Source organism: Chrysemys picta, chromosome 7 (assembly GCF_011386835.1).
Source record: "Chrysemys picta bellii isolate R12L10 chromosome 7, ASM1138683v2, whole genome shotgun sequence".
Classification (NCBI taxonomy): domain Eukaryota; kingdom Metazoa; phylum Chordata; order Testudines; family Emydidae; genus Chrysemys; species Chrysemys picta.
Window position 1 is genome coordinate 8502286 of NC_088797.1, and position 25808 is coordinate 8528093.

At 40.7% G+C, this 25808-nt stretch overlaps 1 protein-coding gene across 12 annotated transcripts in view; it reads right to left on the bottom strand.

The window, feature by feature from the left end:
• Positions 1 to 688: 688 nt before the first annotated feature.
• The window catches only part of EOGT (EGF domain specific O-linked N-acetylglucosamine transferase), a 30795-nt gene continuing 5675 nt past the window's right edge, over positions 689 to 25808 (bottom strand). For 3 of the 12 annotated variants that reach the window (XM_065550713.1, XM_005297807.4, XM_065550712.1), the window contains exons 3-16: positions 24352 to 24452; positions 22851 to 22959; positions 21964 to 22058; positions 20028 to 20132; positions 18090 to 18196; positions 16689 to 16792; positions 11934 to 12026; positions 10624 to 10695; positions 10361 to 10447; positions 8860 to 8928; positions 5569 to 5630; positions 4291 to 4410; positions 3332 to 3434; positions 689 to 2957 (exon numbers count right to left, since the gene is read on the bottom strand). In XM_065550713.1, the coding sequence (XP_065406785.1) occupies positions 2811 to 2957; positions 3332 to 3434; positions 4291 to 4410; positions 5569 to 5630; positions 8860 to 8928; positions 10361 to 10447; positions 10624 to 10695; positions 11934 to 12026; positions 16689 to 16792; positions 18090 to 18196; positions 20028 to 20132; positions 21964 to 22058; positions 22851 to 22959; positions 24352 to 24452 (1374 nt within the window). In that variant the 3' untranslated portion in view covers positions 689 to 2810. Of the gene's footprint in view, positions 2958 to 3331; positions 3500 to 4290; positions 4469 to 5568; positions 5631 to 6845; positions 7018 to 8859; positions 8929 to 10360; positions 10448 to 10623; positions 10696 to 11933; positions 12027 to 16688; positions 16793 to 18089; positions 18197 to 20027; positions 20133 to 21963; positions 22059 to 22850; positions 22960 to 24351; positions 24453 to 25808 lie in introns of all 12 variants that reach the window. The other 9 variants (XR_010588997.1, XR_010588995.1, XR_010588993.1 and 6 more) reach the window with 8 other exon arrangements.

Below are 25808 nucleotides of genomic sequence, written 5' to 3' on the forward strand. Positions count from 1 at the left end.
GGGCAATTTATGTCTGCATCATCTTCTCCTTTCCTCCCACTCCTGGATCCACAGAGCAACATGCTCATCAAGGCCTCACACATCCTCTCTTCCTAGCTAAGGCTTGGCGTCTTTACTGTTCTCATTCTCTTTGATCTTTCCACAGCCTTCAAACTCTTTATCGCTCCTTCCTCCTTGAGACCTTGCCCTCCTTTGGGTTTTATGGCTATGTCTTTTCAGTGCTTGTTTGAGTGGAATTAATGGGTGCATGTCACCCAAGCTAGAATGACACTTTCCAGCTGCCGCGTAGCTGTACCCTGAGAGTATTCCCATTGACATCACAGGCACTACTTGAAATGCATAAAGTTAAGCATATGCTTAAGTCTTTGCAGGATTACGGCTTTATGCAGTATACCCGGATGTCCTCTGACAATCATCAAAGGTCAGACGTTGGACCTGTCAATCCAAGCACATGCACCATCCAGGAATAAACTAGGCATAATTATGTAAGTATGAAAGGGGGTCAATTTTTATGAATTTGCCAACTGGGTAAGTGCTGTAGTCAATATAAAATGGAATCTAATAGGATTACCCCCCCCCCCTTTTTTTTTTTTAATTGAGTCCAGGACATTAACTTACTAATTTTAAAGCTGGGTTCTTTTCAGGTCAATTTTAACTTGAACAATGTTTCTCAAATCAGGACACTTGCTTATTCTTGACAACCAACAATTTATTAATTCACCCAGAACCACATTAGTATACAATCAATCAACCCTTCAACACTTAGGTGTAGACACAACCAGATATTGAAATTCGCCAATCATGGCAGAGCTCAGCAAGTCACCTGGCCTTTGTCACAATAAGAAAAGGCACTATATAGACAGCTAGACACACGAAATACCTCCTCCTCAAGCCCAGGCAAAATAGCGATTCTTTCTTTTTGCAATGCATTGTGCTTTTTATATAAAATTATGGCTTTATCAAATATATCTGTGCACATTTCATAGTTAATGTTTTTCTTAGTCTTACAATATTTTAAATTTTCAGTACACATTTACTAGCTTATATTTCTTATACATTTTTCTTTTTTGAAAAAAAATGAGGTAACACACAAATGCAAGAACTCTTTCTCAGATATTTGTATTTTAAAAGGCATTTTTTTCATGTCAAGAAGTGCAATTTTGCTTATACAGTTCCTTTAAAGTGAAACAGCTTTATCTGTCAGTTCCCCAATATCCTACTCGAAGAACTGAACCAAATATCTTAATGCATTCTGGTTTAGATCTCTAGCTCTCCTATACACTGTTTAAGGTCATGAGAGATCTATAGGCAAGTTATACTTACAGTAATTTATCTTTACCATTATAGGCAGGACAGTAAATATGCCTACACTCTGTGAAATTGACTATGATTGTTACAGAATGGAAGTCAATAATATCTAAAATTATACCACTCAAGTGTTTACACTTAACGTAATACGTTCTTGCTTTTGCATACAAATATATCTTCTGCCTCAGGCAACTGAGACACTGTACCATTATAATGCAGGAATGTCATGGAATTCATTCTCAAAAATCCACAGTATATATAACATGGAACTCTGCCCTTCGTCTTCTTGAACTCAATCTTCAGATATTTATACGAGTCTTTTACACATCATCCTGGCGTTACTGAAGTCAATGAGAGGGTTCCCACTGAATTCAACAGGGTCAGGATTTCACCCTTAGAGTGGAATTTTCGAACATACTCAGCACGGGCCTAACTCTGCCTTCGCTGAAGTCAATGGCAAATCTCCGACTGACTTTAATGGGAGCTGAGTTAGATCAAAACAGAGCACTTTTGAAACGCCCATTCACGGGCCCTGATCCTATTGAAGTCAGTCCCCCTGGGGATCAGGCTTTTATTGCCTAGAACAACAATGTTCCTTTCATGATTTAGTTAGTTCTCAATTTAGTTGAGAGGCCTACATCATCCAATCATTTTTGCCAGAAAAAGCAGTCAATTCCTTTAAACCTTCTCAAAGAGAGTATATATAATACTGTTTAGACTATCAAGTTTTCTGCCACAGAAGAGATGCGTTTGTGAAAAAATTAGAAATACCTGGAATTATCTGAACTACCTCAATATATGATTAAGAAAGATTTCTTACATAAGACCTGACCTAACCCAAACAGGGACCTTTGTCAGAGCTGGTGCTTTTTATAATTGTAATTTTTGGAGGAGTGCGGAGAGCCACAGGATTAACACACACTATTGCTAACTTTGGAAGGTTTAGGTTTTTATCTTAAAAACCCAGATATTTTATTTGCACGTACAGTACTGCAGCATAGAAGCTTCAAGACCAAATACTAGAGGAGGGACGGGAGAACTGTTTCCCTTATTACACTTCAATACATATGTCATTCATACCATGACCAACTTGAGAAATAGTTCTGTATTAATCCTTCCACACCCCACACAACCCACCTCTCCTCTCTCCAATTGTGCACAGCTTGCTACAAGAGGACAATTCATACATGAGACAAATACAACATGAAATGGATGGACAAATCTTTATACAAAAACGTCAAGTAGTGAGAATTAGCAATGCAAACAACTAGTGCAAAAAATAATCTTGATAAATAGAAGTCACCAACAAAAGACTCCTAGAATAAAATTTAGAACTGAAGAGAGAATATGAAAATACAGTAAAAAGCTATGGGAGTGTTTTTAATAGGGGGATTTTTTTCCTCCTAGAAGTTTGTAAGTTTTATACCAGCATGGATTTTTATCTATTTTAACACATTTTAATGAAATGTTGCTTAAAATCATCTTTAAACCTGAAATTTGGCCTAGAATTCATCATGTTTTACCCTAAACGGCCACTTGGAATGTTGTGACACATGATCGGCAGCCAAAAGCACAAGGTACATAAATTCTTCCACATCAAATGAGTAGTTAGTAAACTTTGGATGTTCTCCCAGTGTTGGGTGGTGTCCCTGGAAAAATGAAACAGGTTTATGCAAGCAAATAAGGCACTTCTTTCATTTGAAAAACAAGTAGAAAACTGAGTGATCACCATTTTAATTTATAATCTCCAAATCCACTGATCTCCCCTAAAACAACAGTGCAAGTAAGTAACTGTGTAACAGCAGTGTTATTGACAACTTGAATTAATGGCCAATTAATTTAATTTCTCCCCCAGCTATTAATATAAAATGACTCCTTAATCAGAGCAGGGAAGTTAATTTGGGCTAAAGCACAGAAATTATATTTCATGTACAGTAATCGAGAGGAGTAAAAACAATTCTACCTTTAAACAATTAAAAATGAGAAATAATGATGTCCTCCCCCGCCCACGACTAAACGTTACCTGATCTTGAGGGAACACTTTGTTCTTTTTTTGCCAGGTAATGTAACGGATGCCTCGCAGCCTTGCTAAATCTAGGTAGCAGCGTTCATCCTCACAGTTGTATCTGGGGACATGCAGCATCACTGTCATTTTATAGCAGATATTTACCCACAACGACTGCCCTGCAGTCTATCAAGATGGAAAAAGTTTACAATGTGCACGTTCGTTGTCAGTGTATAAAACCGAAAGACCATGGGCAATGGGCCAAATTCTACTGTGACTTATAACCACTGATTTTAAAACAGGATTGCCCACAGTGGAAATAAATGTTCTTAATAAAATGCAGTTTGTTTGTCGTTTGTTTTGAAAAGCGAGGGTGTCAAAAAACAATACTTTGCAGCAAAAAATATATTTAAGTGGAACTACCAGAGAAATGTAGGTAGGACAGAATGCAAATAACTGAGCTGGAATTTAAGTCAGGATGCTGGCACTAACATCCTTACTCCTGAATCTTTAAGGGTTAGGACTTCCATTTCCCATCTCATCTAACTGACTCACCTGGTCACCACTATGCCCCACATACTCCACAGTACTGCTCCCGCATTGACTCATAGGGAAGAATTCAACTAATATCCCTCCTTTCTTTGGAGTTTTCCCATCCGATGACTGAGTAGGCTGTTCCCTGCTTAGCTATGAGCTCTGTTGAAGTCACAGGCTAAGGTGGTGAGACTGTCATATAACAGATTACACATACATACCTTGCTCTTGCTGCAAAAAGATAACTCCCCTTAGCAAGAGACTAGGTCTAAAATGTCTCAGCCCAAACAAATGAAAGTTATGAGCAACTGAAGTAGGGCCTTTATAATGGAAGCACACCGGCAGCCCTATAGCTGCTGCTATAAATGCTAAAAATATGAACAAGGGAGTGAACATAAAGAACATTTGAAGTTATAGGCTTAAAAAAGAAAAAACAGACTTACAGTTCAAAGACAACAGCCCAGTCTGGCAGAAAGAGTAAATGGGTAAGTCCAGCTCCATGCATTCCAATGAATATATCAGAGTTATGTGTGATTTTCAATTGCTCTGAAAATTCAAGGTCCCTGCAGACAACATAATGTTTGGGTCTCCAGCATGCTCATCCATCTTAGCATGAATAAGCTACATCAGATAATGCAAAAATAACTTAGGGATAATTCTGAAAAAAGGAACACTCCAAGCACTGATCTATTTTAAACAATCTTCTAAACTGTAACTATTCAGCCCAGAACTAACTCAGCATGGAACTACAAAGATCAGAGATTTCAGAACTTCATTCTAGTAAGACTCTGTTACAGACTTACAGCTTTTTCAGATAGGTTATGACACTTAATTATGTTCCAATAATGATGCTTTGATCATTTATTTGTTACATTCAGACACTTATTTTATTGGCTAGACCTTCTTATAACAAGAGTTATATAGGAGACAAGTCAAACAAATAAAAAATAGTATTTTAAAATGGATGTTATTAAAGTGCACGACTCCCTGCTGGGGGGTGCAGATATTGAGCTTCAACTCACAGGTCTAGCATGCAGGAGATTAGACTGGGCGTCAGGAGATGGGCTCACCTCTTGGGTCGGTCACCGACCTGCTGAGTGATCTTGGGCAAGTCACTTCACCCCTGAGGTCTGTTTTGTCTATCTAGACTGTCAGCTCTCTGGGGCAGGGACTGTTTCTTATTACGTGTCTATACAATACCTAGCAAATGGGGCTGCAATCTCTAGGCACCGTTACACACAGGTCAGACACCGGTTACTATCTAATTATTACAAAAACAAACATGATAAAGGAAGTTATAAAATAACCTATTGAAGGGGAGTGGAGGTAATTGACCTTTGGCCTCAGGCCTCACAGGTCCCCTGAGATGTGCAGCTAGCAGTGATCATCAGCAAACACAGAAGTGGACACACAAATTTTGAAATCTCCTAAAATCATTATTATTCTTAACAGTGGGTTCAGTCTGGGGCCTGTCAAACCTTGACGCACATTGTGAAAGGGGGTGGGGACAGTTTAACTAGTTCACACTAATTCCTCAGTAACAGGATTACTCTTTATATGGATGGTTCTTTCATTTTCTAAAAGCAGCTAAACATAGGTAGGACTCTTTCGGTAGGTGGGCGGGTGAGGGCTAGACCGCAGTTCCCCCATTTGTTACTGGATTATAATCAAGCGCAGCCAATAACCCAGACACTATTATGATTTTCTACCAATATACGTACTTGTACTTGTAATCTACTACTTTGACCTCAAACGCCGATACTGTTTTCAAAGCATTCACAAGCTAGGAAGGAAAGAGGAAAATTAAATGTGGTACTTGTTTTACTTACTTTCCCCAGCTGCTTTCTACCTTCTCCACACACCCACAAGGAATTATATTGGAGATGACAGCACATACTCCCACTGCTATATAACGTTTTTTTTCCCCCTCAATCTCATCATCCCAGGTACCAGCACAGAGCTTCCTTCATATCTTCCTACCTGCAATTAGGTATCTTACTTCTTGCAGAGAGATTAAATGGACTATATCGTCTCTGAAGCTGCAGAAGATCTGATTTAATTATCTTCAGACCTGATTCGGTATCACTGAAGCCAGTGGTTATTTTGTCATTGTCATGAATGGGGGCAGGACTGGACGCTTAGGGACAGATTTTCAAAGGAGATTTAGGCACCTAAAAGATGCAGATAGGCACCTATTGGGATTTTCATACGCCGCTAGGCAGGACAGATGTTTTGGAAAACACCACCAAGGGCCTCTCTGCATGCTTAGGTATTTTTGAAAATCTAGCTCCTAGTTCTCAGAGCCAGATTCTGGGCTCAATCATGCCAGTATAAATCCAGTGAGCCTCAACTTGTCTTTGCTTAATCCAGTTTTACACTGGAGTGACTATTTACCACCAATATAATTACTTCCAGTTTGTGCTAGGAACTAACATGCGAATTTGGCCTACAGTGCTCAATAAGGGGATTAAGGCCCCAATTCAGCAAGGTGTTAAGACTCACTGAACTCAATACGACGTCTCACATGCTTAAAGCTAGGGACTTGCTTTAGTACCTTGCTGAATCAGGGCTTTAGGTACCTAATGCCACACACTGCAATTAAAATCTACCCTGCCAGCCAACAGATGGTAACAGCAGCTCTTGTTAGTTCAAGGCCTGAAACCAAAGATGCCTTCTAAACTTCATCTGCCACCAATGCCTAGTAGCTACTCAGTCTCTACGGGAGAAAGTCACAAAGGTTTTCTGTACTCATAACCAAGTACAGCTCACACACTTATTACAGGAAACGTGAACAGTAAGGTCAATGGGTTACACAAGACACTGCTAGCTTTACAAGCTACGTAGTAGACATATTTTGCCATTGGTTAGAACAGGTGCAATTCTGGGCTTTTATGGACATTATTATTACTGCTTTTGAAAAAAACAGGATGATGGAGGAAAGAGAGGGGTCAAGAGTGTTTTTTCCCTTATAATAGTATTGTCAAGAAAAGATGCTAACCTCTCTCATCTCGGGGCGTGTCCATTATAAGAAAGCACACTGCAAAGGGCAACACAAGGGAGACAATGTAGTCCAGTGGATAGGGTATAGGACTAGGAATCTGGAGATCTATTCCTGGCTCTGCCACTGACTTGCTTGTGGTCTTAACATTTCTACGTCTCAGTTTCCCCATCTGTAAAATGGGGATAATGCTGCTTAATCCACCTTCGTAAAGCACTTTAAGAACTAGGAATAAAAAGTGCTATATAAATGCTACATGTTGTCATTGTTATTATATGAGTATGTCATTGCAAACATTCTTATGTGATTTGAAAATGCAATGCAGGGTGCAAGTACATATACTCAGATATGAGCACCTGCAGTTTGATCTGTCCACATAAAATAAAACATTTCATTAGTCTTCTGGTTTTCAGCATTGGTCTGCCCAAAAAACAAAACAAAAAAACCTAAGTGGGGTGCGCAGAGAGAATTTAAAGAATAACATTCAGCCAAAGAGAATTTAGCTTTACAATCATATTACAGGTATACCTGAAGGGGGAAGCTTTAGACATGATATATCTTGATTTTAATCAGGCTTTGACACAGTTCCACATAACATTTTCAAAATAAACTAGGGAAATGAAGTCTAGATAAATTTACTATAAGGTTGGTGCGAAGCTGCTTGAAAGACCATTTTCAAAGGAGTAGTTATCAATGGTTTGCTGTCAAATTGGAAGAGCATATCTAGTGGGGTTCCACAGGGGTCAGTTCTGGGTCCGGTACCATTCAATATTTTTGTTAATCACTTGGATAATGGAGTGGAGAGTATGCTTATAAAATTTGCAGATGACCCCAAAATGAGAGTGGTCGCAAGTGCTTTGGAGGACAGGATTAGAATTCAAAACAACCACGACAAATTGGAGAATTGGTCTGAATTCAACAAGATGAAATTCAAAAAAATCTTTTACTTAGGAAGGACAAATCAAATGCACAACTACAAAATGGGGAATAACTGGCTAGGTGGTAGCACTACTGAAAAGGATCTGGTCATTATCGAAGATCACAAATTGAATTAGTCAACAACGTGATGCAGTTGCAAAAAAGGCTAATATTCTTGGGTGTCGTACGTAAGACATGGGAGGTAACTGTCACACTCTGTTTGGCACTGGCAAGGCCCCAACTGGAGCAATGTGTCCAATTCTGGGTACCACACTTTAGGAAAGATGTGGACAAATTGCACAGAGTCCAGAGGAGAGCAACAAAAATGATCAAAGGTTTAGAAAACCTGATCTGTGAGGAAAGATTAAAAAAAGGGGGTGGGGGCATGTTTTTTCTTGAGAAAAAGATTGAAGAGGCACCTGATAACAGTCTTCCAATAGGTTAAGGTCTGTTTAAAGATGACTGTGATCAATTGTTCTCCATGTCCACTAAAGGTAGGACAAGAAATAATGGGCTTAATCTGCACCAAGGGAGATTTAGGTTAGATATTAGGAAAACATTTCTAACTATAAGGGTAGTTAAGCTCTGGAACAGGCTTCCAAGGGAGTTTGTGGAATCCTCATCACCAGAGGGATTTAAGAACTGTTGGACAATGACTTGTCTCGGATGATCGAGGTTTACTTAGTCCTGCCTCTGTGCAGGGGGGGGGGGGGGGGGGCGGGGCGGGGAGGGTCTGGACTACATGACGTTTCAAGGTCTCTTCCAGCCCTACTTTTCTACGATTGTGAGCATTTTTATTTTTTTTTATTTTAAAAAAAGCAGGCACTTCTGATCTGTCAGCACTACTTGCTGTCCTCTACTAATCTCCATAAGGAAATCCACAAAAGCTACAAGGCTCGCAGCAGAGATATAGAAATGGATACGGGCTAGAATGTCTGTCAGATTAATGTAGTGTTACCACTGAGCCTGTTCAAGATTTACCATTAGATAATATATTGGTTTTATCTGAAAATCCGAACGCATCATGCACAATACACAAGATTGGTAAAAATTAAATTTTTTTTTTTTTTTTTTAAAGAAAGTAAAATAATCCAACCTCATTCTGGTTCAATATTTTCCGGTAGTTTGTACTGCGTTCAAGTATTGTGACATGAATTTTTCCATCCTAAAAAGACAGAAGAGAGAAACTGCAATGCTATATACCCATCTGCAGGGCCTGAGGGACCAAAAATACTCAGTAAAACTGCCATGAAATTTTTAAAGGAAACGATTACTTGAGTATTAAATATCTTCTCTGGGCCTGTGTAGAAATTAAGTGCCATATACAGGAGTAGCCTCCATACCCGAGAGAAAACTTGGCTAGCTAAAGACAAAGGGCTGCGCCGCTGTAGTGCTTTAGTGAAGATGCTACTATACCAATGGGAGAGCGTCTCCTGTCAGCGTAGTTCATCCACATCCCCAAGAGGTGGTAGTATCAATGGGAGAAGATCGCCTGTCAACATAGCACTGTCTACACAGTGGGTTAAATCGGTGTAACTACGTCGCTTTTGTGGATTTTTTCACACCCCTGAGCGACGTAGTTATGCCGATATACATAACATAACGCCCTCCAAAATGAGCAAAATTTGAGATTTCCAATACATAAACATGTCAAAATTCTTGACCCTAACAACAATGGAATGGTTTAAAAACTTGTATACTTTTAGTGAGTATAAAAGAATCACTGCCCTGGCCATTACAGGCGTATCTGAAAGCAGGAAAGAAACAGAGGATGATTTGTGCACAAGACCTGCAGAAAAAAGTTATTTTGCCTGTGTAGCAGTTCCCCCGCCCTCACCTTTTAAAATCAGTTGAACCCTTAGGGGTAAATTTTCCAAGTGGAGCCCAGAGATTTAGCGGCATGAGTTCCATTAATGTCAGTGGGAGAGGCACAGCTAAATGCTTGTGCTTTGAAAGTGTATCCCTTAGTGATCACATGTAGGCTACTCTCCGGCAAATACTTCAGAAAATCAAAAGCTGCTGTATCCATCAATGTAGCCACTGTAATGGTCTGAAAAAATAACAAGTGTTTTAAAACTGATAAGCCTAGGGCCAGCCTGACGGTACCATGCAGGGATCAGAAAGTCAGATTTGATTGCTCCTTTCTCTGCTCCCAGGTCAGCAGGGACTGTGTGGCTCTGCAGAGGGAGTGCACCATGCATGGCTTTGTGGTGTTCAAGGGCAGCACTTGATAGCCACTCCAGAAGGAGTGCCACATCCGGCTCTCCTGGCCTGGAAGAATATTTGTCATAATGCAGGTCCTTGGGGACAGACGGGCTGAAATGGGGAAGAGGTGTGCTAAGGCGTTCTCCAGTGGGAACAGGACTCTGGAGCAGCCGTTTACAAATACGTGCAGATATTTGCTAAAAGAACTATATGAAACAGATTGGCAAACAAAAGGTGGACCCAAAACATCAGTGCGAGGGACCAAAAATATAGTAATATTTGCCACTGTTTTCTGAGAGACATTCACAGCTACTTCTACTTACTGGGGTAAGAACTAGGATTGCTTAAAGAAAAGAAATGCAAGCTTCATACCACGACTGTATCAGTCATACCTTGGGTCCTTCTTGTGTGATATTTAATCTGTGTAACACATGCTGGGAAAATGCTCTAAATAATCCTGTACCATGACAGCCAGAGATCTGAAATCAGAGAGGCAATTTATATTATAATCCGATGCTTCACTTACAGTTTATATTATAATTTATATACTTGTGATAACTCAGCTAGGTTTTTCCAGCATTTGTTTGCAGAAAGTTCAATGCTGATCCGAACATAGAGGTCTAGTTTTCACATTGACAGGATAAAACAGACTCACCAGTGGTGTATTGTAAAATAAGCCATATCGCATTCGAGGCAATAATGAAAACACTGCTTCTTTAAAGCATACCTGTAAGGGAAGATCATTAAAGTTATGGTTGTACTCGAATATACAGTTAAAGGGGCACATTTCAAGCTTGCTCACTGCAGATATTGTTGATATTGGGGCAGCAACTAAATGCACCAATCAAGGATTGTAGCATCATTATATTAGGCACTTTGCAAACTAACAGAACAAAGGGTATGTCTATAATGCAATCACACGGTGGGACTGCAGCTTGAGTAGACATAACTGAACTAGCTGTAATCTAAATAGCTCGGGACCTGGAGCAACCTGGAACCCCGGGCTAGCCCGGGATGAACCGCATGCTGCTGCAGTTTCACTACTCCGGGACCTAAGCAAACTAGATTAAAACTAGCTCAGGTGTGTCTACTCTACACCTTGTGACTGCAGTGTAGACATCCCCAAAGACAGTTGCTGTTCCAGAGAACTCAATCTGGGGTTTTGACAAGAGTCAACAGGTGAAAAAAGACAAAAAAGGAGTAGGGTAGGATGGTGGACAAGGGAATATTTGCAGTTTCATGGATCAATAATCACAGGTGTCCATCTACCTAAGCAGAAGGCAGCAATCTAGAGGCGTTGTGGAAGAGGCAGGTTTCAAAGGAGGGATTTAAGAGAGGATAAGATGAACTCCCACTGAAGGCAGCTAAATTTTTGAGAACAAAAATCAAGGGTAGACTATATCCCACAGTCTTCATATCTTGCAGGCGGGGTTGAAGGGGGCAGGGAAGGAATATCATAATAGGTCATGAATATCAAACATAAAAGCTATATTAAGACACAGATGAGAGACATAACCCAATGAAAACTACAAGATTCAGAACGAATTCAGACACAAGAAAACCCTTAGGGCTTGTCTATATGGCAAGTTAGTGCGTGGCAAGCCAGGGTGTGAATCTACAGCACAATAGCTTGCCACACAGTATCTCACTGTGTGAACCCTGCTACGACATGCTCACAGCTCCATAATGTGCTCCAATGTTTGAAACAGGCGTACATGTGCTGCTGAAGCAAAGAACCCAATCTTTAAATATCTCCTCTCACAGAGCCACGGAAGTATGGCCCTGTCTACACAACAGCTGCCACCACTTCAGGGAAGTGGGTTACAACCTTGGTCTTAATTTGTAGGGTAACCTTGAGTCTAGCTATGCTTTGTAACCAGGGTAAGGCCTTTTTCTGAAATATTGGCTTCTGGTTTGGCTGGGAAACTCCATCATGACACTATAGCTTAATATACAATTCCATACCCTTTTAGAGTCATATGTTTTCAAGTGTATTATGTGATAGTCAGTAAATGCCTTCCAGGTCTCACTGAACAAATCACCATAGCCATACGAGCTCTAGGAGAAAAGAGAAAACACACATACACACACAGTGAATAAAAGCTCTCATGTAACAATCTGGATTCTATATATTAGTTCAGGTTCTTATATTGGCCCCATCACCATAGTAACCAGGACAGCCTGGAGTAAACCACAGAAGTTTGCAATGTCTGTGTTCGCTAACTCAGATTAACTGGCAATGAATCAACTCATGTTAAAACAGGCATACATTCTAGGCTAGACAAACCTGAAGAGGTGGAGAGACCAGCCAGCCAGGGGAGGTGTCCAGCACTCCCTCTTCTCCCCAAAGACGAAAGAACTAATAGTGGGTGTGAGGTGGCAGAGCAGAGGGGAGGATGGGTACGTAAAGTGGGGCTGCTGAGATTAACAAACCCATTTGTGAATGTATGTGCAGAGCAGGCATTTGAAATAAAGCGTTATTGTAAGTCTGCTCCGGATCCACCTTGATTTTGGGACAGGCTCCTGGATCTAGAAACACCCTCTGCACATGCCTACCTGCTTGAGTGACACAGAGGGGCTACTTGATTCAGCCAGTGTGCCTTTGATGGAAATACTTTTATTTGCTGAATGAAATAACAGGCAAATTTGTGATGAAATTCAGCACTACCCGTAACGACTTGTTGCAGTATCTCATAACACAATGGGTAAGAGTGCTTCTAGTGGCTGGACCATATAAAGATGGAAACATGCTACTGGCTTTAAACTAGTAAGGTCACATCTACTCTACAAACTTTGTTTGATGCAAGTTACGTCAGCGTACGGTCACCGAAGTTAGTATATCACTCATGCAGACTTAGCTGTTTGTGTTGGTGCCGCACATACCCACCAGGAGTCCTTGCGTCCCTACAAAGTGTGGTACACCACAGGTAGGTATCCCAGTGTGCCATACACCACCGTCCAGCGCAATGTCTTTTGGGAAATTTTTACAGCATACTGCTAACTTTGAAATGTAGACTAGGTGTTCAGGGAGGTGGTTGTAGACACATGCACAAATAGGTCAACATAAATCACTGTGGGCTTGTCTATACTACCCGCCGGATCAGCGAGCAGTGATCAATCCAGCGGGGGTCAACTTATCATGTCTAGTCTAGACGCGATAAATCAACCGCCAAATGCTCTCCTGTTGACTCCAGTACTCCACCAGAGCGAGAGGGGCAGGCGGAGTCGACGGGAGAGCGTCAGCTGTAGAGTAGATCAAAGTACGCTGACTTCAGCTACGTTATTCACGTAACTGAAGTTGCATAACTTAGATCGATCCCCCCCCAGTGTAGACAGGCCTGTGTCAGTCTAACTTCGTAATGTAACCCTGTCCTTTAGCTCAAGCAGTAGAGGCTCATACTGTCAGATCTAAAGGTTCTCGGTTCAATCCCTGCAGGTGACCCTGCCACAGAATCACCACACTTCTCCCCTTCCCCCGCCCCCTACACACGTTCTCTCCACAGATATTAATAGATCACGAACATGTATGGAACAAAGAGGCATCAGTGCTTTCTTTTGGACTACAGTTAGATATGCCCTCAGGAAAGTTGGAAGCAGACTGCTGTTTGCAGCACGTACACTTCCTTTGGATGCTGCAGCAGTTCTGTCCGTCAGTCTTTAATGTGAAGTGAAAATAATTTTTAATAAAAACAATGTTTTAAAAGAGACTAATAAAGATTGCAAGACAGAGCAGGCAGCCAGTGAAATGTAACAGAATCTAAAGGATGGCATATTTCATTAGCTTGCAGCTTTGCTTTTCCCCCTCACTGCTGCAATGAAGTTTTAATGAATTTCAGGTTCGATATTATTCTCCAGCAGCTTGTGTTATAAGAACTGTACTTTCAGATCAGTAGCAAAGCACTGATCTTCAAAGCTGAAAGCTCTACTCCTATCGCTGCCTATTCTCCATAAAAGAACTGATTGTAGGGGAATTTATAAACGTCACTTTTTTATGTGGCTGAAGGTGGGGTGTCTGCAGATAGATGCCCGATTAGATGCCCCATGTATTTCCTGTTCATTTTCTGCTTTGCTTCACCTACATCTAATGGCATTTCTGTTTAATAAGGACAGTGCAGCAATTCTACAGTAGCCAAAAAGTACATGCATATCTAATTGCGTTAAGAAAAAAAGGGAATCAATGCTCAGCTGGAGTCTGTCTTTTAGTAACCACAGACACCTCTCAGCAAATCAAGACGTTTCTTGGTGCCATCATCTGGTGGCAAGAAGTAATAAAATCTGTGTCAACCAAAGTGATCTGTTCCAGGACATAAAAAATTGCACTTATTTTGTGTTATGCATTTGTAAGAAGTAATAAAATGTTAAGACCCTAGTAATATAGGAACAATAGGAAACGTATCCCGGCTGTTTTTAAAAGGAAATCATCATGATGCTTTGATATATTTGATCTCTTAGAAAGACCACAAATTATATGTTTTCATGTCCCTATTAAACTCACAGAGGCTACATGTGAAGGAAGACTGATGCTTATATTTTATATGTATTGGCTTCCAATATATTAGAGAACCTAGAAACAGGTTTTTTTGTCTGATTTGTCCAGGAGGATTCATGTTGAAGAGCAAGGAGCTATACCCTGCTGAGACTTGGCAATTCTAGGAAGGTTAACATTCAGATGAGTTAGAACATACAGAGAATGCAGAAAACAGTTGTTAAAAATTAAATCCTGCATTAGTTTGAGACAATGTTCTAGAGAGGTGGAATTTCTGGACTGCAATGTTAAATTATAAAATAAATAAATAAATTAATGGAGATATCCCATCTCCTAGAACTGGAAGGGACCTTGAAAGGTCATCAAGTCCAGCCCCCTGCCTTCACTAGCAGGACTAAGTACTGATTTTGCCCCAGATCCCTAAGTGGCCCCCTCAAGGATTGAACTCACAACCCTGGGTTTAGCAGGCCAATGCTCAAACCACTGAGCTATCCCTCCCCCCCAACCATTAGAATTTACCTTGACAAAAGGTGTTGTGAGAATTTGTTATTTATAAAAGCACTTTTTTTTTTTTTTTTTTTTTAGTTATTGCTAATTTTTCAACCAAGTGATTAAAAAAAACTGGTCCTACATCACTCAATACCGGTTAAACTAATTTCCCCATGCTTAACAGACACAAATTGTCCGTTTCAATTCAGCAAGGGCCACTGAAAATGTTCAATTAGCAGTAGTGTAGTTAGGTGGGACTAATTTATTTTTTAATGTCATAGTAGCACATTTGAAGGCGATCAAGAGCACTGACGGCAAAAAGACTGTTCATGAGCTAGCCATTAAACAGCAATATTTAGGGTGTTTGCTTGGGAGTTTTTTAAATACAGGTTGCACATATCTTCTGTGGGGAAAACAATACAAGCAGCTGTATTTCCCTGTCTCATACCTACAAATTCCATAAGACTAAATCTAACCCAAAGTTCTTAGATTTCAAAGTAGAATTTCCCCTCTCTGAAGAAATAATATCAGACGGTGAAAGGTAGAGATAATTAGAAAGATTTTGTTATATACAATGAGAAACTAAACACTTGGCAATACAGCTGGAATACAATGGCAACACTCAGAAAGTACTTACTAAAATTCCAGCATGACTAAGATTACCGTTCTCTCAGTGCTGTAGCAGTGTAGTATTCTATATGGTAAGCACTAAGGACAGTATTTCCAAACAGGATCTTAATTAAGCAACATCTGTGCAGGCGTTGGATGTGGTTTGGTTAACCTGTTAAGCTGTGCTGGCCAGGACAGGGTTAAACACGTCCATGCTGTGTGGGAGCATCTTCTTGAATTGGCCAGCAGACAGGCCCAGAAGTGTGCGCGCTCAGGATCCAGGGACGAGTTAATTCAGCCCTCCCTAGCTGGAGTGGTGTTTCGCAGCGTGGTCGCTCTTGCAGGAGCGAGGCTAGCTCCAGTGGAGAAACTTGAGCTAACTCTTGCAGTGAAGACAAGTCCTTCGTCTCAGTTTTACTGGTATGAACAAGAGGTGGGTCAAAATCAGGGCCGCCCGGGGAGGGGAGTGGGGGGGGGGACGGGGCAAGTGGGGCAATTTGCCCCAGGCCCCGGGCCCCATAGGGGCCCCGCGAGCCCTGGCTGAGAATCCCTCCCCTGGGATTTTTACTTACCCGGCGGCGCTCCAGGTCTTTGGCGGCACTTCGGCGGCGGGTCCTCCAGTGCCGCCGAAGACCCAGAGCAAGTGAAGGACCCGCCGCCGAAGACCCGGAGCGCCGCCTGGTGAGTACAAGTGCCGCAGCGGGTGGCGCCTTTTTTTATGTCCCCTCCCCCGAAATTGCTTTTCCCCAGGCCCCCTGATTCCTCTGGGCGACCCTGGTCAAAATTCCACCATGCTCACATGAGGTGTTTTTCAACAAAACAGTCCTTCAGCGCTGGAGCCTGATACTCCTTCCTGCAGTCAGGTAGGGCGTGTGTCACTCAGTGGAATTCACCCTGCCGGGCAAGACGCCTCTGCAGAACAGGTGGGATTTTCAGGCCCTAGGACTCCTTATTTTAAAGATGCAAAGACTCACATGTGTCATTTAGCAGGTCTCACCAAGTGATTTGTCTAATAAATAAGCAAAGGCTCATTCTAAGGCAGAATTGCTGCTTTGTTAGAAGATAAGCATGGGGTGAACACAATACATTGCGTGATATAAACTGCTACAAAGATTTTAAAAGGAAGTCCTACTTACAGTGTCCCACATGACAATGTTGACATCTGTGCTGAACGAATTGTTAATATGCTGAGTGATATAAAGATTGACAAAGTCACAGAAGTGATGATACATATTAACACCTGGCAGGAGAAAGAAAAGCTCTTTACTATAAAGCAGTACTACATTATTCATTCCCATTTTTGCAAACATTCGTGTTTATTATTCACAGGGAAATTACTAAATACAGAAAAGGTCTGGGTTTTAAATTAGTTTTACTCTTTATGTGACTGAGAACTTATTATACGCCTTAGCGACGCAGAGCTCCAGTAGGGATGGAATCACATGAGAAAACTATGAATTAACCAAGGAATAGGTAGGGCAGCCAAAAGCAATAAGAAATTAAACTTCTTTGAAGTTACACTTGCTATTGGGATTTCCTGTTGTATACTAAAACCACTACCACATTAATGGTACTGCAATGTCTAGCTGCACACAGCAAACACTAATATTAGGATTTCAACAAAATGTTTTCAGGCTTCTTAAAAAAGGTACATAAACTTCACCTTGGGATAAGATGCTACTCTCGCGATGTTATTCATTTAGCACCTGCTCCAAAGCATGCTTCAAACAGACTCTTGAGCAGTGTTTTACCCACTCCTATTTTTTTTTTTTAAAAAAAGCCTAATCCATTTGTCTAAATACCAGACTAAGTATTCTCCCCTATTAATGTTAAATCTCTAAAATGAAGAACATTAAAGCTAAGATCAATAAATTGAAGAAATGCTAAAATATTCACGATGGAAAGACCTTCATAAGATACTTCAAGCCTCTCATGAAGTATGATATGGTGCAGGACAGCAATCACTAGGGCTCTCCCATAATGAAGTAGATAAGATATTATATACTTTGCAGCTGATTTTCACATAGTTCAAAGTCTTTAAAAATAGCTTTTAAAGAAGTCTTTTTACTTTTAAAGTGACAAACCTACATAAAAAGTTATTTGCTTGGGTTCTTTTCTTGAAGTACATGACTTCCATCCACCACCCCATAACCGTTACATACCTATGTATGCAGAAGCTGCAATTATTGAAGTGACATAGCCAGTAATAAATTATGTTTATTCCCATAATGTGCAAGTGAGATATGAAAATAGTCATCAGTCAAAGTGTAATGGAAGTGGTGTGAAACTTTTCTGTTTTTTTGTTTGTTTTAAGCATCTATTAATAGGACAAAACTTGCACTTTGTCACAATCTCACAGATTTGGTTGAACTATGAAAAGGGAGTGAAAACAAAGTCTTATAATCTCATTCTACTTCAAAGATCTATAAACACCACATACACGTTCAGAGTGAATTTCATACACACACCCTAAAAACGTAATGTAAATGGACACTACATTATCACACTGTATGAAGCAGAAAAATAATATCTGTTACCTGCATCTAATTTCATGAAGTAAGTTGGCTTTTCAATAATAATGTCACATTTGCCATCTTCTATGGGTCTGAAGCTTAGTGGAGTATATGTCTGGAGTTCGGCAAACCTGAAATTATTCAATGACATGTAATGCGTTTTTAAGATAATGTGCCTGAATACAAGTACCTATTACACATTCAGAGTTTAGTGACAGTTCACCATGTAAATTTCATCTAATAATGCTGCCAAAGTTTGATAAGGTTTGACAATTGAAAATTATTTTTAATTGTAACTGAAGGGTTTTAGGTCATTAGCTTCAAAAGGTTAAAAATTCTGCCTTTGATCTCAGGAGCAAGCAGCATCTTTGATCTACAAATCAACCCAGCAGAGAACTGTGAAAAGAGTCTTTCCTTCCATCCATATTTCCAGGGTGCAGTTAATTTCAATGCATTTCTGTCCAACTTATTGATCTGCATTTAAAAGGCATTTCACTACAGACCGCAATGCTTTGGCGAGATTAATGCCCGCAGGTGCAAGGTTGATTAAGTCTGAAGCCAATTAGGAGGATTCATTTTGCTGGTAACCACCAGTCTGCATATTGACAGCCATCTTTTGAAAATGGATCAGAGTTTCAGATGGCATTGAGATTACTGATCACAGTGGGGACAATGAGGTTAAACATGGCCAGAGAGAGGAACCCAAGGGAACTCCGGTGAGGTCAGAGAAAGAACAAATGGAAGCGGACAAGGAGGGAAACTGAATCCTTAGATCCTACTTGATGTCTCCAGTTCCACCTGCCCTAGTGATTAACCTGCAACTGTGGGTATGTCTACCACGCAATTAAGGTGGCCATTTGGCCAGCCACAGGTTTTTAATTGCAGTGCAGACAAACCCTATGTGACAGCAGTACTTAGTATCCCACACTATCTCATTCAAGGATGGAGTGTCCTCACAAAACACTGCCCTGCAAAAGTCCCTGAGCCCAGCCCATAATTTCAAGCACAAACTCCCTTTTGCAGGTACAGGAGTGTAAAGCACAGACATCAAGTAGGCCCCAATTCAGCAAAGCACTGATGCTCAAAGTTTAAGCACCTGGCTGACCCGGGAAATGGTGCTTTTCATCCCTAAATCTCAAACCACTGTACACAAAGAATTATCATTACTGCCTCATTCTACAGACGGGATAGCGGAGGTGCAGACAGGTTAAGTGACAGTACTCAGACACACAGCTGGGCAAAGGCAAGGCAAAGATCAGAAGCCAGGTTTCTGGCTCCCAGCACCGTGCTCAGTCCGTTATTACTTTTTCACATTTTTGGTTTGTGTCAGAGACTGTTTCAAGTGGATCCCGAACAAAATGACAGTGCTGCTTTTGAGTCAAGACGGGACAATATCCTTTTCTCCAACTAACTGTTGGATCAATAGGTTTCAGAGTAGCAGCCGTGTTAGTCTGTATCCGCAAAAAGAAGAACAGGAGTACTTGTGGCACCTTAGAGACTAACAAATTTATTAGAGCATAAGCTTTCGTGGACTACAGCCCACTTCTTCGGATGCATATAGAACATATATATATGTTCCATTCTATATGCATCCGAAGAAGTGGGCTGTAGTCCACGAAAGCTTATGCTCTAATAAATTTGTTAGTCTCTAAGGTGCCACAAGTACTCCTGTTCTTCTTTTTGTTGGATCAATAGTTACTCAAACTTAACACTGTGAGACATTTACAGTCTTTTGCCCATGTCAATGTTGAAAACAGCAGCAGCAAATGTATGACCACTTCGGGTTCTGCTATGCATACTTGAGTGTGGGATTCAATTTGTATTCATTTCTTATTTCCGAGAGTCAGTATTTCTCAGTATGAAATGCCTCCCTGAGAACTGTTGGTGCCAAAGAAAGGCAGACAGAGAAAGAAGAGTAAAAACCAACTCTAACTTGGACACCGCTACAATTCCAAATCATACCAAGACTGCAGAGGGCTCTTGCGCTGACCTTCCGCCAAGAAGGCTTGACTGTCAAAGTTACAATGACCTCCGATCTCTCCTTTCTGGAGAAAGTCTTCCTTGAATCTGATGCAAAGGAATAAAAACATATTAACATAAAGTACCTGGCCCCAGCGTAGCAGTTCAAGAGGAGCCCAGCCCAAGACAGAGCAGTATTGAGGTACACAGGAAATTTACCAGGACGTGATAGCACGGACTACAGAAAAACACTGGTGATTCCTCCAACACAGAATATCCTTGAGCCAATTGATACATTTCATACTATTACAAGAATTCAGATTGCACAGTATTAACCATGCAAAATAACATTCAAAAATATAGCAATACTGTACCTTGATTATCAATAGGGAGATATTCCAACTACTAACATTACATCTTTTAATTAGGTTTAAATGTCTGTGCTAGTTAAAGGGACATCAGTAACTTTTTTTTAAAGTCATTTTTTAAAGTCAGAGTGGAAATGTTTTCTATGATAACAAGTAACACCTAAGATTAACAGAAAAGATCCCCAAATTTTTCTCAATTTTTTAAATGTCTTTAATTTGTGCATGTAATGACACTGCCTATTCAGTTCGAGTTTCCTCTTGTGCAATCAGTTAGTCCTCAATTCTGTAGTGAGTGCCACGTAGGTGGATTGCTGCACCAACATGGAGCTCAGTACAGGAGATTGAAATTAAGTGTTACTGTAATTACACAAAGAAGTGACACTAAACAGTTTACCAAGAAATGACTAACAGATGATAAAAGCATGTTACAGACATGAGTAGCATGTGTAATCTTGTTATAAGCATGCCGGTAGGTGCTGTAAGGAACTGTTAAAAGCAATCTAGTGATCTGTCGGATTCTATCGATTTATTAAAATACATATTAATCATAAATTAACCCTTTTAAAAACTATTTATAAATGTAGCCTTACTAGTAAGTGTGACCAAGCACTTCATACAGCAATAGAGGCAAGAAAGATATATACATTTTTAAATAGGAAAATGTGATTGTGAACCCAAGAAATATTACGGGGGCTCAGGGCAGGTGTAGCAACAAACTATCTTGAACTCATTTTTTTAAATTTGTCTAGATTTTAAGTTAACTGCATCCCTTTAAAATTATGTGCACTCTAAACATGCTTAATTGGTTACATTGCTTTTGCCAATGGTCAGATTTGTTATTTAAAAAAAGGAGATCTACATATTCCCCAAAATCAAATTGCTCCCAAGAGAAAAAAAAACAGATGTGGGTGGTAGGGAGACCAGATGAGAGGAAGAAAATATTGGGACACGGGGGGGGGTGGGGGGGGGGAAATTTGGGGGTTGGGGCGTGTCCGCCGGCGGAGCAAAAAACAAAAAACTGCTGGCGGAGTGAAATATCGGGACAAATTGCGTCCCAACCAGAGATCAGTCTGGATGCGGGACAAACACCTAAAAATTGGGATGGTCCCGATACGTCTGGTCACCCTAGTGGGTGGTCCTACAGTTTCTTCCCTTGAGAACTTCAATGAGTGGTGGTGCCATACATGGTAAATGCAACACTCCAAAACTTCCCTTCCTGAAATCTACCCCTGTGATTGATATTCAATGTCCAGATCCTGCAAAGACTTGCATTATTTTACAAGTCATCCCACTGACTTCAGTGGGGACTACTCACCATGCATAAAGCACATGCTTAAGTCTCTGCAGGATCAGGTCCCAAGTCTCACCAGTAAGCTGTCTGGTTTGCACCAGTGTAAATGCGGGAAGAACCTAGCACAATTAGTCTTTGGTTCTATAGGTTTTGAAACCCAGGTACCATGATGACGAATGCACTAGATAACTGCAGAGAGGGAGATTTGTGAAATATGCATTTTGAAGTGTACTTTCCCTGGTGTTTCCTGGTATTGCTGGAACATAAGCAATTCACAGACCTGTCATGGTTTCGCTTTGTGGTTCTTAAATCAATGTACAAGTTTGTCGCTCTACAATGCTGGAGGTACTGTGAGCAGGCCAGAGATGAATCACCCTGTGCAAAAAGAATAAATAGGGATTGATTACAATAAAATAATACTAGGAGCAGAAGAACATAAGAATGGCCACACCAGTAGTCCATCTCGCCCAGTATCCTGTATTCCAACAGTGGCTGGTGCCAGATGATTCAGAGGGAACGAACAGAACAGGGCAATTACGAGTGATGCATTTGTTACCCTCCTCTCTCAACTTCTGGCAGTCAGAGGCTTAGGGACACCCACGGCATGGAGATGTGTCCTTGACCCTCTTGGCTAATAGCCATTAATGGACCTATCTTCCATTAACTTATCTAATTCTTTTTTTAACCCAGTTATACTTTTGGCCTTCACAACATCCCCCGGCAATGAGTTCCACAGGTTGACTCTGCATTGTGTGAAGAATTACTTCCCTTTTTTTGTTTTAAATGTGCTACCTATTAATTTCATCAGGTGACCTCTGGTTCTTGTGTTATGTAAAGGGGTAAATAACACTTCCCTATTCACTTTCTCCACCCTATTCATGATTTTATAGACCTTTATCTTATCCCTGCCTTAGTCATCTCTCTTCCAAGCTGAACAATCTCAGTCTTTTTAATCTCTTATCATACAGAGGCTGTTCCATACCCCTAACATTTTTATTGCCCTTCTCTGTACTTTTTCCAATTCTAAAAGATCTTTTTGAGTTGGGGCGACTAGAATTGCACACAGTATTCCAGGTGTGGGTGTACCATGGGGTTATGTAGTGGCATTATTTTTAAAAACTTATGAAGACTGCATTGTTTATCTTATAAGTATATAAAAACTCCTACCTTTGCTATAGGCTTGCAGTGGGTTTTCATTTCATCCAGCCTCTCTTTAACATAACCAAAGTCAGCTTGTTTCCAGAATATCTGCTGAGCTGTCTCAATGTCATTGGCCCTGATGCATAAAAAAAAAATTCAAGGATCTTAATTTAATACATTTTAGCTTTTTGAAGTGGCTCTTTAATTCAAACAGCAGGAGGATGCCTGAGAAATTAATTTTATTTATCCTCATCTTCTGAGAGATCTCAAAACTAGCCAGGCAAATTAGACTGGAAATAAGGTGACAGTAATTAGCCATTGGCACAATTTACCAAAGGTCATGGTGGATTCTCCATCACTGACCATCTTTAAATCAAGATTGGATGTTTTTCTAAACGATCTGCTCAAGGAATTATTTTGGGGGGTTTCTATGGCCTGCGTTATGGTGATCACAACAGGGCCTTTGAGTCTAACAATTTATGAAAGCAGAGCTACAAAAAGCAATATCTATGCCTCTTGTAACCAATGCAATTGGTGGTTAATGGAAGGTTATTTTATGTTTTTAATTCCTACAATAGACAATCTCAGACTAGACAGAATAAAAATAAGACAGTAAAAATGAGAGATACACAAAAAGGACACAAAGTAAATGGAAAGTATATTAGTTATGACGGCACAGATCCTGCAAAATGATCCCCGCTGTATGGATCCAGCACTGGGGCTATGAGAAGGACAAACAACGTCCTCAGGCCAAATTTCAACAGATATCAAAACTGCAGGTTTTGTCCTTAGACTGTGCATCATAGAGAGTGGGTGGAGAACATGGTCCATAACTGAAAATACCATTCCCCTAACCACAGAAGGAGTCTGACAACCATCTTATAGAGTAGGCTCTCTCCCCTCACAAGCTGAAGTTATTAATACATAAACCAGAAGAGAAGAGCCAGCCAGTGTATTGTTTTCATCTCCATTCAGTTTCAAAACAGGAATCCAAAGCTGGACACAGACAAAAACATCAAGTTCTCTTTTCTTTTTTTAAGCTATGAAAAAGGTACTTGAATTTAAGGCTGTATTATAACAAGCTAGCTCAGGGGTCGCAACCTTTGGCACACAGCCCATCATGGTAATCCACTGGCGGGCCGTGAGACGTTTTGTTTACGCAGCTCCCGTTGGCTGGGAAAGGCGAACCTTGGTCACTAGGAGCTGCTGGGGGGGAATGGGGGGACATGCCTGCGGACTGTCAATGTAAACAAAATGTCTTGCGGCCCGCCAGCGGATTACCGTGATGGGCTGCATGCCAAAGGTTGACGACCCCTGAACTAGCCAGTCTGCATAAATATCATGACATGAAGTACTTCAAATAACACTTTTTTTTCCTGAAAAAGTTCAAAGTTATGCACATCTCCATGAAGAAATAAACACTGCACTATACCTTGAAACAACTAAGTTAACTCAATATCCAAAATAAACATCAGTGTGGTATGTTAGGGACATGCTGTACTTCTATACATTTAAAATGGAAACTTACCATCCCGTTTCAACATAATCACACACCGGGTAACCAAACCTGAATTCTGGCTTGCAGGATCGCTCATAGCCCCAGCAGGATTTTAGATTCTTCAAGTATTTCTGTAACACAGGAGATCCCCATTGAGAACTGTTGGATTATTAGGTTATATTTCAGCAAATTTCAGCTGAATTCCAAATAACAGTTAGCTAACACCAGTCTTGCATAAAAAGCTTTCAATTTTACATTTTCTCACACCAAATTATCACAAGGAACTGTTTAGATTACCTGTTTATATCTTGCGCCCCAGTCTTGCAAACACACACACACTTTTATGCACAAGTATTATTCCCATGGACTTCAATAGGACTATATGCATGAGTTGGACACGTATATAGTGCTTGTAAGATTAAAGCTTTAGCACTTGAAATTTCAATACACCTGACATAAGTTTGGAGGTGACAAGCAGACTACACACCAGCCTGGTAGCAAGTCTAGAAACTTTCTAATAACTGTATTTAGTATACAGAGCTTCTTTCACATGTCTGAACGTGCTATTCAGTGTAAACAAGCCGGTTTCTCTTTTGGCTATATGGTAATTGTGACAGGGATTTCTAGGAGGGGAACGATTTGGGGTGGGGTGAGTACTTAGGCTCCCAACCCCCCTCCTTTTTCCCAGGGGCAAAAAGTGATTCCCCCTTTACACTGGGTTTCTGCCCCTTCTGTGGCTTGTGCTCACTGGACATCTGGACTCAAAAGGGATCAGCCAGAGAGGCCATTTCGAAAACAGATTTTAAAGGTTTATCCCACATGCCACTCCGTACATCTTTCGTTCATATTCAAGGAATGTTCCTGAGCAAAGAGACCAAGCAGTTAGTCATACTCCTCAGCCCTCTTCCCTTTTACCCATTTTGTTGTGAGGTCAGACATCTTATAAGCATATTCACTAGGATTCATGCCAGCACTTTTTAAGATTTCTAAATTTCAGACTTGAAACGTTTGTAAAACGGCTTTCTTACATTCAAAATATTTCAAAGCTTCCCGAATTGGCATTTCATTAAATACATTTAAAGCTTTACCACACAGTTTTGTAATCAGACTTTCTTGTCCTCAGGAATATATGAACCTCATATAGCTTTTGAAAAGTGGTAAGGTATTCCTCAGTGCAGTCTCACAGGACACAACTTGTCCAAGCTGAGGGCTCCTTGAGTGGAGAGAGATGTTGGTAACTCTGGGATCTTTCCATGTTTTTCTATCAGGTCCCGATTATATTTCCTCTCCTTCTTCTTCTTCAGCTTCTTTGTCTTTTAGCTCCACGGCTCTTTTATGGGCTTCAGTTTCTTGTAGTCTCAACTCCATGGCTCGCCTGTGGGCAGCTTCCAGTCTCATTTCTGCCTGCCATTTCTGGTATTCGCTGCCTTGCTCCCTTTCTTCTGCCTCCAATTTGGCTAATTGTAGCTTTGCAGTTGTTTCAGTGA